Consider the following 17251-nt stretch of genomic DNA (forward strand, 5'->3'; position numbering starts at 1 on the left):
TCTGAGTTCTGACTCTCCTGGATTTTAAAAATTGTGTTTTCTCAGGACTTTAAGAAAGGAATGAACATGTATTTAACCAAGTTCCAACAAAAGAATGCTGCCACAGGTAATTTTTAATAACTTGAGATAGAAATGGAGAGAATATTGGCACATTATTCAGAGTACGATATTTTATTTTTTTCTAAATACTTGATTTTCCATGTGATGGATAGAAAATAAAGTTGACTTCTTTGAAGATATATTATGTCATAGATCAGCATGAATCAGGACCTGTCATCCCCTTGGTCAGCCTCCAGCTTCCAGTGGTCGGCTTGCCACAGCCCAGTGTTTTGCCACTCTCAAGAGTCTGAAAAGTTCTGTTTACTTTACCAGAGCTTGTTCTTTTCTGGTGATTTGTGGGTTTTGTTGCCCTTAATTGACCATTGGCCATTAAAATAGCTGCAGATTAACCATTTGTAGGAGTTGAACTTGTGGAACCGCAGATTTCCATTAAAGTAAATTCTTAAAATTTTATGATAGTCTATGATTTACTAGGTACTAGAGTCAAAAGGAAGAATAAAGGTGTACTAGTTGATTGATTATGAAACTGAGTTCCATAATGAACAAAAATAGTTTAAAAAGCAAGAATATTTGTGTAATTCATTAGTGTTTAATAGAATCCCCAACCAGGAATTTAATAGATCGCCAATCAGGGATCGAACCCAGGCTCACAGCAGTGAAAGCGCAGAGTCCTAACCACTGGACTGCCAGGGAATTCCCCTGTACTTTCCTCTTTGTACATATACAGTCTGTCTGGTTGGAATGCTCCTTTCTCCCCTGTCTAATGAGCAACTCCTCGTCAAGATTCAGAACAAAAATTATGTCTTGTGAAACCTTTATTCTTTGGATTTTTCTTTAAGGGCTTTTTCCTCTGTTCATTCCTCTGTTATAGTTATGCTACATTGTATGCTTGTTTTGCTTATTCAGCCACCAGAGTTGTTTGACTGTGTGAACTTTACTTCAGCCTCATCAGCATTGAGTATTTTTCTGTTAGTTGAATGGGTGTAATAGTTTTAATTTTTTGAATGATCATCTTGTAGTGTTCTTGAATATGTTTCCATTTGTTTGTTCCTGTTTCTTGTTTGAACTCACCTGTTTGTCTTTTGTTTATAATCTGTAATTTTTTAATAAATTGGAACAATTTGTAATATAGTTCACTTAATGGCAAGGCAAGGGTAACATTAATTTGGTCCACTGTTTCCTGAACCTGAAAAAAAACACAAAATTGGTCAATGATGCAGTTTCAAGTTATATAGAATTTCTGGTTTGTTTACAAAAATAAAAATGTAGACATTTTAGATTTTCATTGTTTGTATTTATCTTCTAGAGGATCTCTGGGAAAGTTTAGAAAATGCTAGTGGTAAACCTATAGCAGCTGTGATGAATACCTGGACCAAACAAATGGGATTCCCTCTCATTTACGTAGAAGCAGAACAGGTAAACTTACGCAAAGTTTTTCAATTTGTCTGATATTATATTAACTGAAATTCAGTCAGTGTTACAGATTTGCTCTTCTGTACTTTAAGTATTCTAAGTAAGATTTAAACCAGCCCTTATACTCTTTTTCTCAGTGATTTATTATCTCTATACCCAAAAGTTTGCCCCACATCTTTAAAATTATACATGGGTAAGGTGGAAAACAAAGTATTGTCTGCTCTTACTGTCCTCGAGGAAAACACTGTAACATTGTTGATATAATTCTAAAATCACCAAAGGAGATTTAGTCTAAGAATGCATTTAGTCTAAGTTGGTTTTATATTAAACAAATTAATCAAGGTATGACTCATAGTTACTACATTAACAGAACCAAATTAGAAGAAGCATATGCATTACTAGATGCATAAAAAAGATTTGATAAAATTCAATACCCATTTATAATACCATTCTTCAAAATTAGTTGTTAGTGTTGGATGGCAGTGTGATTTTGATTAGAATTGCATTCAGTTTAGTTGAACTGTTATCTGAATTTAGACAGGTGTAGTTCAAAATGAGTTGTCCTCCAGAAGGACTGAAAATTATACATCATCCTATCATGCACACCAGAAAGTTTGTCTTAACTTAGTTTAATTGTATGAAATTGTGAAATCTTTCTCTTACATTTCTTTGCCGTGATTTTATGAGCTGCATAGAGAATTAATTCCATTCATTTTTGGGGAGGAAGATTCATAGCTCTTTTTTTGGTATGTGTTTGTCCTTGTGGTTCTGCATTGTCCCTAAAGCTAATATTTTACAGTCTTCTCATTGTGGCAGTTTAAGTTAGTAAATTTGCTTTTCTGTAATTTAAGAATCTAGATGATATTTAAATCAGCCCTTGCACTCTCAGAATGCGCACAAGTGCTTGCAAGTTAACCTTTTAGAGACACGTCTTAACCTTAAATATGACTGTATTTTATAATAAAGTATACACATTGGAGGACCTCTCAGATTGGCTGCAAGCATTTGAAAAGGCAATTTAGGTAACACAATTAATCCTAGTTGGTGGGAAAAGATATCTAAAACTTTAGTGAGCTACCATTGTGACCATTCTGTTTCTTTCTAGTCTTCTTTCTCCACTTTGAACTAGTCTGTTACAGGAGATGACTTGATCAAACTTGACACTGACACTCTATACAGATTGACAGATGGTTTTCATTTTACCTGACTGTACCAACAATCATTGTTGCTTTCACTTCTGGGAATTTCTATCCCTCAAAAACTGCCAATACCTCAAAACAATTAAACTATTTAATGATTATACATAAAGCAAATTAAGGCCATAATTTTTTCAAGTAGAGTATACTTTTAAGAGCATAATACTTTATCAGAAGAGAGGATACTAATACCCCACTTCCTCCCAATGTTATTGAGACTCAAGGAACTTAAAACATCGAGATACTTTCAAGATCTTACTTTTTTTTTTTTTTTTGCACTTTTTTGGTCTACAAGCATAGCCAAATTCATCCTCCTTTTTACATTACAACAAAATGCATGCCTATGACTCAGTTCTTTTACAAATAGGAGAGCTCTACAACATAGCATTTTGATTATGATCTGTCTCTCAGCTTATTAGTCCCTAAATTTAAATATTTTTGCTTTATTTCAGAATCTATTTAAAAGTTACCTGATAACTTTTTCAAGGAGATCTGTGTGATACATAACTAATCAGTGATGTAGTATTTAAGTTCATTAGTAGTTCCTTTATGGCATTGAAGTGGCCATTGCTTCCCCACTCAGATTTAAGTTTTCAGTTCTGTCTCTTATAGTCAGTTGGTCCCTTTATAAAAGTTATTGACCCAATTTTACATTTGATTTAGGTGATCTTAAATCTGTTATAGCTTGTGTTATTTAAAATGTTCTAGAGTCAGACACAACTGAGCGACTTCACTTTCAGTTTTCACTTTCATGCATTGGAGAAGGAAATGGCAACCCACTCCAGTGTTCTTGCTTGGAGAATCCCAGGGATGGGGGAGCCTGGAGGGCTGCCGTCTATGGGGTCCACAGAGTCTGACACGACTGAAGCGACTCAGTAGCAGCAGCAGCAGAGTATAGTAACAATAACTAAACAAAAGATTGAGTATTGTTGAAGTATTTTTTTAATGTACTGGCCTTTATTGCTTCTGTTTTTAGCTCATTGCTGTCTCTCCCATGACTTCTGGGTTTCATTGCAAAGCTCATCCTTTGAAACAGGGCGTGTTGGGCTTTCATGTTTGTCATTCTTTTTTTTTAAACCCAAACTTGAAACTTTTTATTTTGTGTTGGGGTAAAGCCAATTAACAATGCTGTGGTAGTTTCAGGTGAACAGCTGAAGGGACTCAGCCATCTGTGTATATGTATCCATTCTAAATGACTTTTAATATTGAATCCACATGCTAATTTAATGTTGCCACTTTTTGGAAAAGACTAAACACATAACCCTCCTCCATAAAAGTTAACTATGTATCCCTTTTGGAACTTTGAAGTTCATATCTGGATACATCTCTGTTCTCAAGGGCAATATTACACAGTACCTGGCCTTTTATTTTTAGAGTTTGTTATTTTGAGGCCTTGATGAGAAATCGTTTTCTTCCATTCTGTAGTATCATTCACGTTTCTCACCATTACATTTTGTGTATTCAGGAGCCATTTGGCTGAACTGGTTTCACCTGTGCTTTGTCACAGAAATGTCTCCTCCAAGAAATAAAAGTGTTAATGCTACTACAACCTTTGTTCTGTTTTGCTTCTTTAGGTAGAAGATGACAGAGTACTGAGGTTGTCCCAAAAGAAGTTCTGTGCCAGTGGACCATATGTTGGTAGGCAAATGGCTATACATGGGAGCTAATCAATAAATTTGGATACTATACCAGTAGTGTTCAAACTAATAATAAATAATTATCCATCTAAAAATAATAGAATTAAATAGAAACAAGGAAATGGTAATAGAATAAAAATGATAGGGGAGGAAAAGGAGGTTCTTAGGGTATTTGTAGTATTCTATGTCTCTCTGTGTTATTGGAGGCTATAATGAATGAATAAGGATATAAACATCAAGAAGTCATGTCTCTAGCCTGAATCCCTGAAAGAAAACTTGGTATACAATTTTGTACCAAGTCTTATGCACCTGTGTACTAAGTACATTTGGTATACTTGTGTACTGAGTGTATACACAGTGACTTTTTAAAAAAAATCTTGGCCATAGTAAGTAGCTAAGCAAATAAAGCCCAATGATTATTTAGATTTATTTTGTACCAGTCATTGTGCTAATTAGCACTATAACTGACCCTTATTTTGTACTCTCAGCAACCCTACTAAGTGGGTCATATTATTTCTGTTTTACAAATGAGGGAACTGAGGCATAACTAGGTAAGTTAAATTGTCCAGGTTCACCTATATAATGAGTAAAAGAGTAGGAATTCAAATGAGATAGTTGCATTATATAAGTTTATACTCTTAACTACCACTCAACTGTGCTTTCTAAATATTTCTACATGACTTTAGACTCTTGTACCCAGGGAATTAAAAGATAAATTGAAAAATTAAGAAGTATTTTTCTGCACCTTTCTCACTTCCTTTAAAATAGTTCTCAACAGGGAGAGAGGTATATCAGAACCACCACCTTTTCATGTTTAACCCACCAAATGATGATGCACTCTAGCAGGGTTAAGTGGCACAGACTTCAACTCTTAGCCTTCCCAGCATTGAGAAATACTGTCTTAATAAATGTGTCTGATAGATCAGACGACAGGTTTATTATCTAAATAAATAATGTCGCAGTTGCTATTTTCCACATATACCTGCAATCTGCATTGTATGACTGACAGGTTTTACGGGTTTTTCTAATACTCTGTGACCACTGTAGGCTGTATTAAAACCTGAATTATCCTAGTGTCAGGAGAGAATTTTCATTTGTGGTTTAGCCTGGTAGCATAAAGCTACTTAAGTGATTAAGATAGTTCCATTAATGTACTGGGCAATGACTTACTTTTGTTTGGCATCTTAATGCAAAATCTATTTTGCTAATACTTGAAAGAGTGTATGTATTTGTCTTACAAAACCTTTGGCTTTTAGGTATGACTCCTCAGTGATGGAATCTAACAACTCCCAAGGTGTATCCTATCACAGTGTCTCAGCAGTATATATACCTATTAAAGACTGCACTTTAGAATTTGTTTTTAAGTGCTATGTGAGAGCTTTAACCCACTCAAAATGTCTTTTATCATTAAAATCATTATCTCTATTGCTAAAATCCGTAGGGTCACAAAGAGTTTGACATGACTAAGCAGACTAAGCATGATATTGCTCTGAAAAGGGAAAAACAACAAAATCATTGTATTTGTGATTCTACACAAATACAGATTCTGTTGTTCTCTTTTTTTATAGGCTGTTGTGATTTTGTTAGTAAACTCTTTATTATTATTCAGGTTACCTAGAAGAGTTCATGTATCATTAAAAAGGAGCTATTGGCTTAACAGATTCAAGCCCATACATGGGACACCAGTCCTCTCTCTGTACCTTCCTTTCTATTTCTTCCAGTGAAAACTTATTTTCAACTTTTCTGTTTGTTATTCTCTTGCTTAAGGAGAAGAGTGTCCCCAGTGGATGGTTCCTATCACAATCTCTACTAGTGAAGATTCCAGCCATGCCAAAATGAAGATTCTAATGGACAAGCCAGAGATGAATATAGTTTTAAAAGATGTCAAACCAGACCAGTGGGTGAAGGTGAGTCCAGAAAGGCCATAGCCATTTTTATCTTAACTAAATTGATTTCTTTCATTTCCTGTGTGCATTTTATGGCTGGCTCTAAATTCTACTGATTCATTTTGGTCTAGGACTTGCAAAGAAAAAGACATTTCTAAACTTTCTTATGTGAAATTTAATATTGTCTAGATATTTGCCTTTATGTCAGGTAAGGGAGTGGTCAATAAGCAATTACAAAGGGATAGGATTAAAGAGGAAAACAAGAGTAGTCTCTGTATAAAGTTACATTAACCAAAACACTTGTAGTCTTGCAACTTCAAACTGCCCTGTCATTGTAGTGACATGTTAACTTCAGTGATATGTTGTCATCGTGGGTGTACAACTATAATCAAGTGAGATCAGACATAATAATCAGTTTGTGTCACTGAAATGGGAAGTTCCTTTTAGCTGGTGTTTTAAAGTCATTTCGCAAAAATAACAGTAAATATTATTTTTCATTATTCTGTACTCTACCTTTCATAATGAAAATATCTGCTACAAAAAAAAAAAAAAAAGAAAAGAAAATATCTGCTACAAATTTTTCTCCCAATTATAGGTTCCTGATAGGAATTATGGGCTTCCCAGGTGGCTCAGTGAGTAAAGAATTCACCTGCAATGCAGGAGATGCAGGAGACACAGGTTTGATCCCTGGTTCGGGAAGATCCCCTGGAGGAGGGCATCGCAATCCACTCTAGTATTCTTGCCTAGAGAATCTCATGGACAGAAGAACTCAGCAGACTCTTGTCCATTGAGTCAAAAAGAGTTGGACACAACTGAAACGACTAAACATGCACAATAGAATTATATATTGTCTCAGACTTTCATGCTTGCAGAACTATTTCTCACTCTGTTTTAAATATATTTAAAAATATTCTCGGTGGACTACTATATTGCCATTTGAAATTATAACCTGGAGCATATGAAATTTTTCTTATAAGAAAAAAGTATACTATGGTTATAATTAGGTAAATAAAGGTATTATTTCAATAGTAACGATGCAGGGAATCAAAACAATTACTGTATTAGAAATCTGAAGTGATTTTTAAATATATATAAGTATATATTTATAAGTATATATTTACTTATATATAAGTGTATATATACTTATATTTATATCTGATACTGTCATTTTACCATTAAAATATTTTGTATATAAAAATTATAAGAAATATTTTTGAGTGTTGGTAAACAATGCTTTGGTCACTAAGTTGTGTCTGACTCTTGCTACTGTGGAATTGCCCAAGCAAGGATACTGGAGTGGGTTGCTGTTTCCTCCTCCAGGGCATCTTCCTGACCCAGAGATCAAACCCTGGTCTCCTGCATCGCAGGCAATCTCCTGAATTGTAAACAGACTCTTTACTGACTGAGCATAGAAAATAATGATAGTCAATGATTACCTCACTCCAAAAATCATATGAAGTTGCCTTTTAAGTCCATGTAATTCTTTAAAATCTAGGACCTGGCAGTTGCTATTCTGTCGAGACTCTGGGTTCAGCAGATTAATGTTTGTAAAGGTTTAGTCTTCCTTGGAGATTTTATTATCCAAGAGTTTTTATATATAGTAAATATTTTCTATAAACTGAAAACTATCCACTGAAATTAGAAACGTAGCCAGATTATTTCCTCCTTTTCAGCTGTGTTCTTTCCACTGTCACTCACTCTGCCTCCCACTGATGTCAGCTTTCTGTTTTGTGTTGCCTCTGTTTTTACCTTTGACAAGTGATTACTATCTTTATGTGTTGTTTCATTTTATTCCCTGTCTGTTGACATAAATGAGCTTCAATTGTTTTTCATCCAGGTGTGCTAAAACTAAAACTCTTTTCATATCTGCAAAAAACTGATTTAAAAAATAAATACAACTGTTTAATAATACCTGTTGGATATCTTTTCAGTTAAACCTGGGAACAGTTGGGTTTTACCGGACCCAATACAGCTCAGCCATGCTGGAAAGTTTATTACCAGGTATTCGTGACCTTTCTCTGCCCCCAGTGGATCGACTTGGATTACAGAATGACCTCTTCTCCTTGGTGAGCCTCAAATAGTATGATGGATTTTATTGATTAAATGGTTTTGTTTTTCCTGGAATGGCTGACTGGAACATAATTAGAAGAATATAGTTCTTCCTGAGAGATGCATGCCTTTGGGACTAAAGAAAATGACTAATTATTAATTGATATGCAAGATAAATCTCACTTTCTTAAGCCAGCTTTTTGCAGCTGTACATAAAGTATCATTTGTAAGGCAGAAATTCTTTTCAATAGACACAGATATGAACCTTGAAGAGATTATTGATGATTTTTTAAAAGTAATTCAGAGTGATTTATATTTGTCTAAAATAGTGGTTGTTCTTTGCTGGGAGACTCTAGAATTTTTTAAACATTCCATTACTATTCAAATTATAATAACCCATTATCATTCTAAAATGAAATTTATATTTAGCTTTGTTCAAGACAAAATTTCAAGGAGCACTTAGTAGTATTATCTTTATAACTCCAAAACATAGGTTAGATAATTTCTAGATGTCTTTGTGATAAATTTGTCAGATTCCTCCTAATGTTCCTTTAATTGGATTTGAAATTTTCATTCCCGTCTGTAGTAACTGGTTTTGGATTCCTCCTTTGTATAAACACAGATTAGCGCTGATGCACAAAACCTCACATCTGCTGAGCTCATTGCTGAGGGAGACCTGTCCCAGGAGAGTGGTGTGTTTGTGCAGTTGGCTGCTGTAACAGAAGTTCTTTTTCCTAACTCTGTTAGTTAATTCTGAAAGGGGTGAATTTGTAGTACCTTCCAGTTTGTCTTCTTTTAGAAACGAGTAAAGGACAGGCTGAAGTTGACACAGTTTGCAGCTCCAGTTTTGAAAGCGCCTCTGTCAAAAACCAAAGCCCCAACTGTTTTTATACCTTTTCTGACTGTGAAAATTTTCAAAAGACAAACAATACCAATACCCTAGAAACTGAATAGAAATAGGAAGTTAACTGTTCTCTTTCTTCTTTGTTCTTTCTAAATTGGTGACATTTTAGCATTTTCAAAAAGTAGCTGTTGTATAAATAGCAAAAAGTAAGGAATGTTGTCATAATACAGTTTTTATTTTACAAAATTCTATAGTGTTGTGAACTTACATAGTCTAGTCTCTTCCCTAAGGGATGACTAATTAGCAGAAGACAATGCCAAAAATGCATGCTTGTGCTTTTTGTTTTGTTTTTGTTTGAAGACTAATTTATGTTTTTTCCTATCCCAGGCTCGAGCTGGAATCATTAGCACTGTAGAGGTTCTAAAAGTCATGGAGGCTTTTGTGAATGAGCCCAATTATACTGTATGGAGCGACCTGAGCTGTAACCTGGGGATTCTCTCAACTCTCTTGTCCCACACAGACTTCTATGAGGAAATCCAAGAGTTTGTGAAAGATGTCTTTTCACCTATAGGGGAGAGACTGGGCTGGGACCCCAAACCTGGAGAAGGTAATTAATGAACTGAATGCGGAAAGAACTGATCAGAAATTGGTCCTTTTTAACTCAGCTATTTGTTGTTGTTCAGTCACTCAGTCATGTCTCGCCAGGCTTCCCTGTCCTTCACCATCTCCTGGAGCTTGCTCAAACTCGTGTCCATAGAGTTGGTGATGCCATCCAGCCATCTCATCCTTTGTCCCCTTCTCCTGCCTTCAGTCTTTCCCAGCATCAGGGTATTTTCTGATGAGTCAGCTCATTAGAAAACTCAGCTATGGTTAACAGTAACATCATCTTTGTATCTACTAGACATTACTATGTATTCAGCTAATTAAGACTTAGAACTTTTAAGCCTCCTGGTGAATTTACATGGGTAACCAACATAAAAATGGTGGTATATGTATTTGTTGCTAAATATGATTTACACACAGAGCAAATGGTGGAAATAAGTCTTTTACAGAGTTCCAAAGGCCCATTTTTAGTCCAGAAAAGCTAGAGGGAATTTTGAGTTATTCTGTTGTTACCATAAATACCAGACACCTTATGTACAACCTTAAAATGGTGTTGAGAGACACAGGGGCCAGTTTTCTGAATTAAAGGAGTTATTTGCTTTCTACATGTGTTCTCTTTGTTTTTGTAATCATGTATGTATTCTTTTGCTGTCAAGTAAATGTTAGGAATAGTGAGTATAGACTTTAGATATATTTTCTACCATATGCTAATAACTGAAGGTTGTAGTTCCTCCTGCCCTTCTTGTTCTGGGAGTCTTTTGCAGTAAGAATAATAGTAAAAATTGTCTAGAGCTCTATATCTTTCTTTCACTGATTTAGCAAGCACTTATGCACCCAGTAATATCAGGTACTCTACTAGGAGCTGGTGGTGTAACAGTGAACAAAAAGTTGCCCTGTGTGGCTTACATTCTAGGGGAAGACACAGCAAACAATTCAATAGATAATATTGTAGGTGACAGCAAGTATCATGAAGAAAAAGTTTAGGTAAGGTAGGTCAGGAGTAGGAGTAAAAAGCCACTGTTTTATAGAATAGAGAGTGGACGGGAAAATGCAGGAAAACCAGTGAGGTGATATTTAAGCATAAGCCGAGACCTGTAGAAGAGAACTGTGAGGCTATGTAATGGGGAAATGGTCCAAACAGAAAACAGCAAGTACAAGAGACCTGAGATAGAGGCATGCTTAGGTGCTCAGAGAGTAACATGGAGGCTAGTAAAGTCAGGACAGAGTGAGTGTGAGAGAGAGGGGGGTGGGAACAGAGCAGCTCCAATAGGACCTTTGGGACTTTCATATTTAGTGGTATGAAAAACTCATTTGGAAGTCTGAAGCAGAGGAACATGACTTGATTTACTCAGCCATGTGAAGAATAGGCTGTATAGCGGGGGAGGCAAAAGAGGAAGCAGGGAGACAAGTTAGAAAGCTGTTTGAGTAATGCATCTGGGTGCTGCCCGCGACTAGCATTTGCAAGTAGTAAATTCTGGATATGTTTTGAGGGTGGAACTAAAAATACTTGGTGGTGGCCTGACTGTGTGGTGGAGAAAGAGGGGAGTCATCAAATTTTGGCCTGAAGAATTGAAAGAGTGAAGTTACCGTATACAGAGACAGGGAAAACTGCTGTAGAAGCAGGTTTGGGTGCAATAGGGAATCAGGAGTTTTGTTTTGGACATGTTAAATTTGAGGTTCTTTTAGACATCCAAGTGGAGAGTACCATGCCTAGAGGTGCAGACTGAGTAATACATTTAGTACGTAGATGGTATTTATAAGATTGGATGAGATCACCTATGGCTTGAGTGTAGGTGGAGAAAAGAGGTGTGAGGACTGGGTCCTTGGGCAGTTCAGGATTCAAAGACTGGTTTGAAGAGGGGGAATCAGCAAAGGAGACTGACTGGCCAGTGATGTAGGAGAGTTAGGAGGAAGAGGAATGTCCCAGAAGCCTTAGGCAGTAGAGGGGGAAAAGTGATCAACTGTGCCAATACTGTACCAAGTCAGGCAGAATGGTGATGAAGAACTGATGGTGACATTAACTGGGTTTTATGGCATGGTGGAATCCACCAGGACTTCCCTTCCTCAGATGGTAAAACGTGTGCCTACAATGCAGGAGACCAGGGTTTGATAAAGAAAATCAGATAAGAGAGATTGGGAGAGAGATGTGGGACCAAGGAGGCACTTTTTTATGGTGGGAAATTTTATAATATGTCTTTGTTGATGAAAATGATACTGTAAAGAAAAATTCATGATGTGAAAGAGAGAGGTAGCTGCTGGAGTTTGGCTGAATATTTGAGAGGAGTTGGCTTTAGGTTGTAAAACAGCAGATCCATAAGAACAAGACAGGAAGTAGATGGACACAGATGAAGGTAAATTGATGGGTGTCACACTTTTCTTTCATGATGATAATATGTGAGACTTCGAGGGCTCAAAAACACTTTCTTGAAATAGGGAGAATGTCTTTAGTTTCCCAGTTTTACAGATGGAAGAATCAAATATAGCAAAACAATTAAGATATTACTGCATCAACACAGCAAATCAGCACCAGACTTATAAATTGGTTCTTTTAAGAACCTTCACTAGTCTTTAGTTGTGTTGTCTATTGATTTCTTATGGTTTCCTTAAACTTTTTAAGGAGTTATACAGCAAAACGCATACATTCAGTTCAGTGACTGGACAAATGGATACCACATTTCCATCACCACAGGAAGTTGCCCTGAGGCTACTTCCCAGTCAGTTCCTGCCACCCCCCTACCCTTCCACCCTCTGCAGGCAAACACTATTCTGACTTCTTTCACCCTAGATTAATATAGTCTCTTCTAGAACTTTATATAAGTGGGATCATAATATATATTCTGTTCTTTTATCTGACTTCTCTCAGTATAATGTTCTAGAGATACATCTAGGTTGTTCATTTCTTTTTATCGCTGAGTGGTATTTCATTGTATGAATATATCACAATTTATTTGTCTGTTGTGCTGTTGGAATCAATCAGTTTGTGTGCTAGTATTAACTTTTTTTTGAGATACAATCAATATACCAAAAAATGCACCCTTTTAAATATACATTCAGTCTTTTCTCACAGTGTTGTACAACTACTACCACCACCACTATCTTAATTCCAGAAAAATTTCTTTACCCTCAAAAGAAGCTCCATACCTGTTGGCAGTTACTCTCTATCCCTGACAACCCAGTCCCAGGCAACCACTAATCTGCTTAGTGCCTCACAGATCTGCCTGTTCTGACATTTCATATAAATGGAATCATACTCTATGTGGCATTTTTTATTTGGCTTCTTTCACGTACTACAATATTTTCAAGGTTCAACCGTGTTGCAGCATGTATCAGTACTTCCTTTTTATAGTCAAATATTTCATTGTATTGCATGGTTATACTACATTTTCTTTGTTCGTTCATCGGTGTATATATGCTAGGATTGTTTCTACTTTTTGACTGTTATGCATTCATTTCTCCAGAGTGGAACTGCTGGGTCATACTCTGTGTTTATTAACCTTTTGAGGAATTACTGGACTTTTTTTCAAAGTGCCCACACCATTTCACTTTCCTACCAGCAGTATATGAGGGTTCTAATTTCTCTCCATCCTTGCCAACCCTCAAAAGAAACTCCATATCCGTTGTCAGTTACATTTGTTATTGTGTAATACAACACTTACTACTGTCTTTTTTATTTTAGCCATTCTAATTGGTATGAAGTGGCATCTCATTGTGGTCTTGATTTGCATTTCACTAATGGCTAATGGTATTGGTTCCATGTGCTTACCAGCCACCTTCATATCTTTGGAATAATCCATCAGATTTTGATTTTAAAAATTTAAGATTTCAATTTAATATCCTTGGCATACTAGTTGTGTATGTGACCTTTCTCTAAATTTTGGGTCAAAACTGTATGATCTAAGTGTATTCCTTTCACACATAATTCTTATTGGTATAATACATAGAGAGAGAGTATTTAATAAATATTTAAGTAGATTCAGCTGGCATTTAGTAAATATTTAATAAATACAGTCAGCATTGTAAGAAATACAGTTGACACAGAGTCAGCATTTGCCTATCTTAGTGTTACGTCCTTCATTCTTATTACTTGATAAATTTAAATCATGTGTTCTCTCAAGTACTAAGGTAATTGATTTTGTTTGTTCAAGATCGTAGGCATGGTATAACACAATTATACAATATCCAGGTGGCATATTTGTAAAAACTAAGCTTTTTAAGTAGTTCTTTATCTCTTTTACTTCTCAATCAGGTCATCTAGATGCACTCCTGAGGGGCTTGGTCCTGGGCAAACTAGGAAAAGCAGGACATAAGGCAACATTAGAAGAAGCCCGTCGTCGGTTTAAGGACCATGTTGAAGGGAAACAGATTCTCTCTGCTGATCTGAGGAGTCCGGTAGGTTTTCATAATAAAGTACTTTGATTTCTAGGTGTCTGCATCATTCTGTGTAGTGTGGAGTGTATTTAATAATAACCAAAAATGACCTAAAGAGTCGGCTTGCAGTGCAGGAGACCTGGGTGTGATCCCTAGGTTAGGAAGATCCCCTGGAGAAGGGAATAGCAACCCACTCTAGTATTCTTGCCTGGGAAATCCCATTGACAGAGGAGCCTGGCGGGCTACAGTTCTTGGGGTTGAAAAGAGTCAGACACTACTCAGTGATTAAACAACAAAAAGGACCTAAGTACTGACCTACAAATCATGCCTAATTATTTTAATACACACCGTGTAGGGAGTCTGTTGGCAGCATCTCATTTGTGTAAAGCTTCTCAGTCCACACTAGGGTACCAAAGGGTGGTTGATTATCAGTGCACATTCTCCAGTGCTCTGCTGTTACCACCTGCCATCTGCCTTTCGGGTTGTTCAAGTGGGCTCTTAGATTGTTGCCATAATTTGTATGTAATATCCACACAAATTTTTTTTACTTGCTTTCTGTCTTGTCTTAACATTAGAATATTTGGAATAAGTTACATATAATTAGATCCCTTCTTTTTTGTTCCTGTATTCTCTTGTAGGTCTATCTGACTGTTTTGAAGCATGGTGATGGCACTACCTTAGACATTATGCTCAAGGTAAATAAATTTGGAAAGGACTCCTATTTTCTGCTTTTGAAGTTGAATTGACACAGAGAGTATGAGCTTGAATGGTTAAAAAAAAAAGTCCTAACAAAAGAAATACATGCTGATATGCATACTGTAGGCATGCAAATATTTAGGAAGCTATAGGAGAAATATCTGCTCATCTGTACTACCAATACAAATGCCAAGTCATCTCATTTATTCACTTTGATAAATCATAAGTTTGATTAAAAAGTCCAGTTCATAAAAGTTTTCCCATTAATGCAAACTTACTCAGGATTCTGCCCATTTTAAGTTTATTTCTGTGCTTACGAAAGGGATAGATGATTAGGTGCCTCAAGGATTTAGTCTATGCTGGTACCTCTTATGAACGGACAGGAAATTAATTCACTTGCCTTCATAGCCTCTGTAGTTTCCCAGGGTGGTTAGCATATAATTAAACTCTGACTTAGAAAAGATATAGATAAAACTTTCCATGTCCTTATAATGGCAGTGATCTGTTTGATAGTCCTAATACTGTAGAACAAGTGCTGTCTCCAGTCCTTATTCATGTAGTTATTGGTCTAACTTGGTTGCATTAAAGTGGAGGGAGCTGATTCTACTTATCAAATAAAATGTGCAATATGTGCCTAAATACCCAAATCATCCATCAGACCCATTGATTAAAAGATCCACACTTAGGGATCTTAATCAGAATACTTTTCTGATCCCAAGTGCATCAGAATTACAAATCTAACCTCTGGTATTTTAGTTTTAAACAAATCCTATTTAAATGATTAGAATGTTTTAAAAATACACAAACTTTAAGAAACTACATTGCAACTGTATTGCTTTAACTGCCTATCTTGTGTAAGGGTTTCCTTTCTAACAACATAAAACATTATATACTTTGGGTTTACCTTTCAACTAAATGACATTAAGGTCTCTTCTCACTCTTAATATTCTGTGAACCTGTGCACTATAAATCATGCATTTCTTTGCATATGAAATGAGATAGTTGGTATATTTTGTCTATTCCATAAAGATATGGGGAAAATAAGGGTTCTGAAAATTTCGTGACAGGTCCTTTGACATTTTCATGTCATGGCATATGTTAAAGAATTTAGACCAGTGTGTTTATTTAATAAAGAGTTTGCACCTGTTTAACACAAGGGAGCCCACAGTGGTTCAACTTTACTATGCAAAGAGCTCTAATGAAGGCAAAATCAGGGTTCAAGAAACCAGTTAGGACCAGTTGGGGAGGGATGGACTGGGAGTTTGGGATCAGCAGGTGCAAAGTATTGTTATATATGTATAACTGAATCACTTGCTGTACACTGAAAACTACCACCACATTGTAAGTCAACTATACCTAAATAATATTAAAGGGAACGACGCCAGTTGCTGAGAGAGGAGGTGGATTTTGTTTTAGTAATTTAAGAATAATGAAGCAGGATAAATAACTAATTCAGAGTATATTTGAAATGTAGTGTTATGGTGCCATCTAGTGGACTCCTGTGACAGGTCCTGTTGGGGGTGGGGTGGGGAATGCTTCCTAAATGCCAGCGTTCAGACCTTGAATATTAGAGCTGAAAAGGACCTTAGAAATCATCTGTCCACCCCGCTCATTTTACAGATGGGGAAACTGAGACCCGGAGAGGTTAAGGACTTAGTCAAGATCACACAGCTAGTTAGAGGCAAAACTGGGTCTAGAACCCAGGTCTTCTGACCTCCTATCTATTTTACTACACTGCTGCTCAAAAGAGTCCAAAGGAAAGGAAGAGGAAACTGGGAGCTGTGATGGGGTCTCCAGACACTGGTCAGTGTTAACTCTTCAGAGGGGAAAAAAAAAAGGTCAAGAGAGTCTATAAATTAAATTGTCTTAGAGAAGTAGCTCATATACATTTGAAGTTCTAATTAAAAAAAAAAAAACATAATATTTTGTTTCTAATTATGAAAAGAGGCTTTGGTATACTCACTATGGAAGATTTAGAGGCTAGAAAAGTATAAAGAAGAAAATAGAACTTACTTGTAATTTTTAAAAGATCACAAATACAGCATGTATAATATGATCTTACTCATGATTTGGTTAATGTAAATATAGTAATTTTTTCTTTATGCTTTTCTGTTTTCTTAATGTTCTGCATTCATTATACTTGGCAGTTAAAAATGTGATGCTGCATAATCCTGCTGATCAGAGACCATTATTAATGTTAACATTTTGATGTGTTTTCAGGGTTTTTTCTCCCCTTCTCATTAAATTTTTAAAAATTTAGAACCATTTTGCTTTGTATCCCTTCTTTCTATTAATATATCAGTGGCATGTTTATGTCATCAAATATTCTTAAAATATTACTTTCAGTAATGCTTCCTGTATTTTTTACTGATGAGTTGAATTGATTTTCAGTGGTATTAGTAATGATGCTTATTTTGCCTGTCTAACATAGAACATTAGTCAGACATCAGTGAATAAAGAATTTGGTCATGACAGGCTCACCCCTTAGATCTTGAGGTT

At 36.0% G+C, this 17251-nt stretch overlaps 1 protein-coding gene across 2 annotated transcripts in view; it reads left to right on the plus strand.

Moving 5' to 3' along the window:
- The window catches only part of NPEPPS (aminopeptidase puromycin sensitive), a 109673-nt gene that overhangs the window by 87005 nt on the left and 5417 nt on the right, over positions 1-17251 (plus strand). For both annotated transcript variants that reach the window (XM_065911135.1, XM_065911137.1), the window contains 8 exons: positions 46-106; positions 1367-1476; positions 4244-4307; positions 6074-6213; positions 8124-8258; positions 9473-9692; positions 13935-14077; positions 14695-14751. In XM_065911135.1, the coding sequence (XP_065767207.1) occupies positions 46-106; positions 1367-1476; positions 4244-4307; positions 6074-6213; positions 8124-8258; positions 9473-9692; positions 13935-14077; positions 14695-14751 (930 nt within the window). The remainder of the gene's footprint in view (positions 1-45; positions 107-1366; positions 1477-4243; positions 4308-6073; positions 6214-8123; positions 8259-9472; positions 9693-13934; positions 14078-14694; positions 14752-17251) is intronic.

The sequence above is a fragment of the Muntiacus reevesi genome, chromosome 18, assembly GCF_963930625.1.
Source record: "Muntiacus reevesi chromosome 18, mMunRee1.1, whole genome shotgun sequence".
Taxonomy (NCBI): Eukaryota; Metazoa; Chordata; class Mammalia; order Artiodactyla; family Cervidae; genus Muntiacus; species Muntiacus reevesi.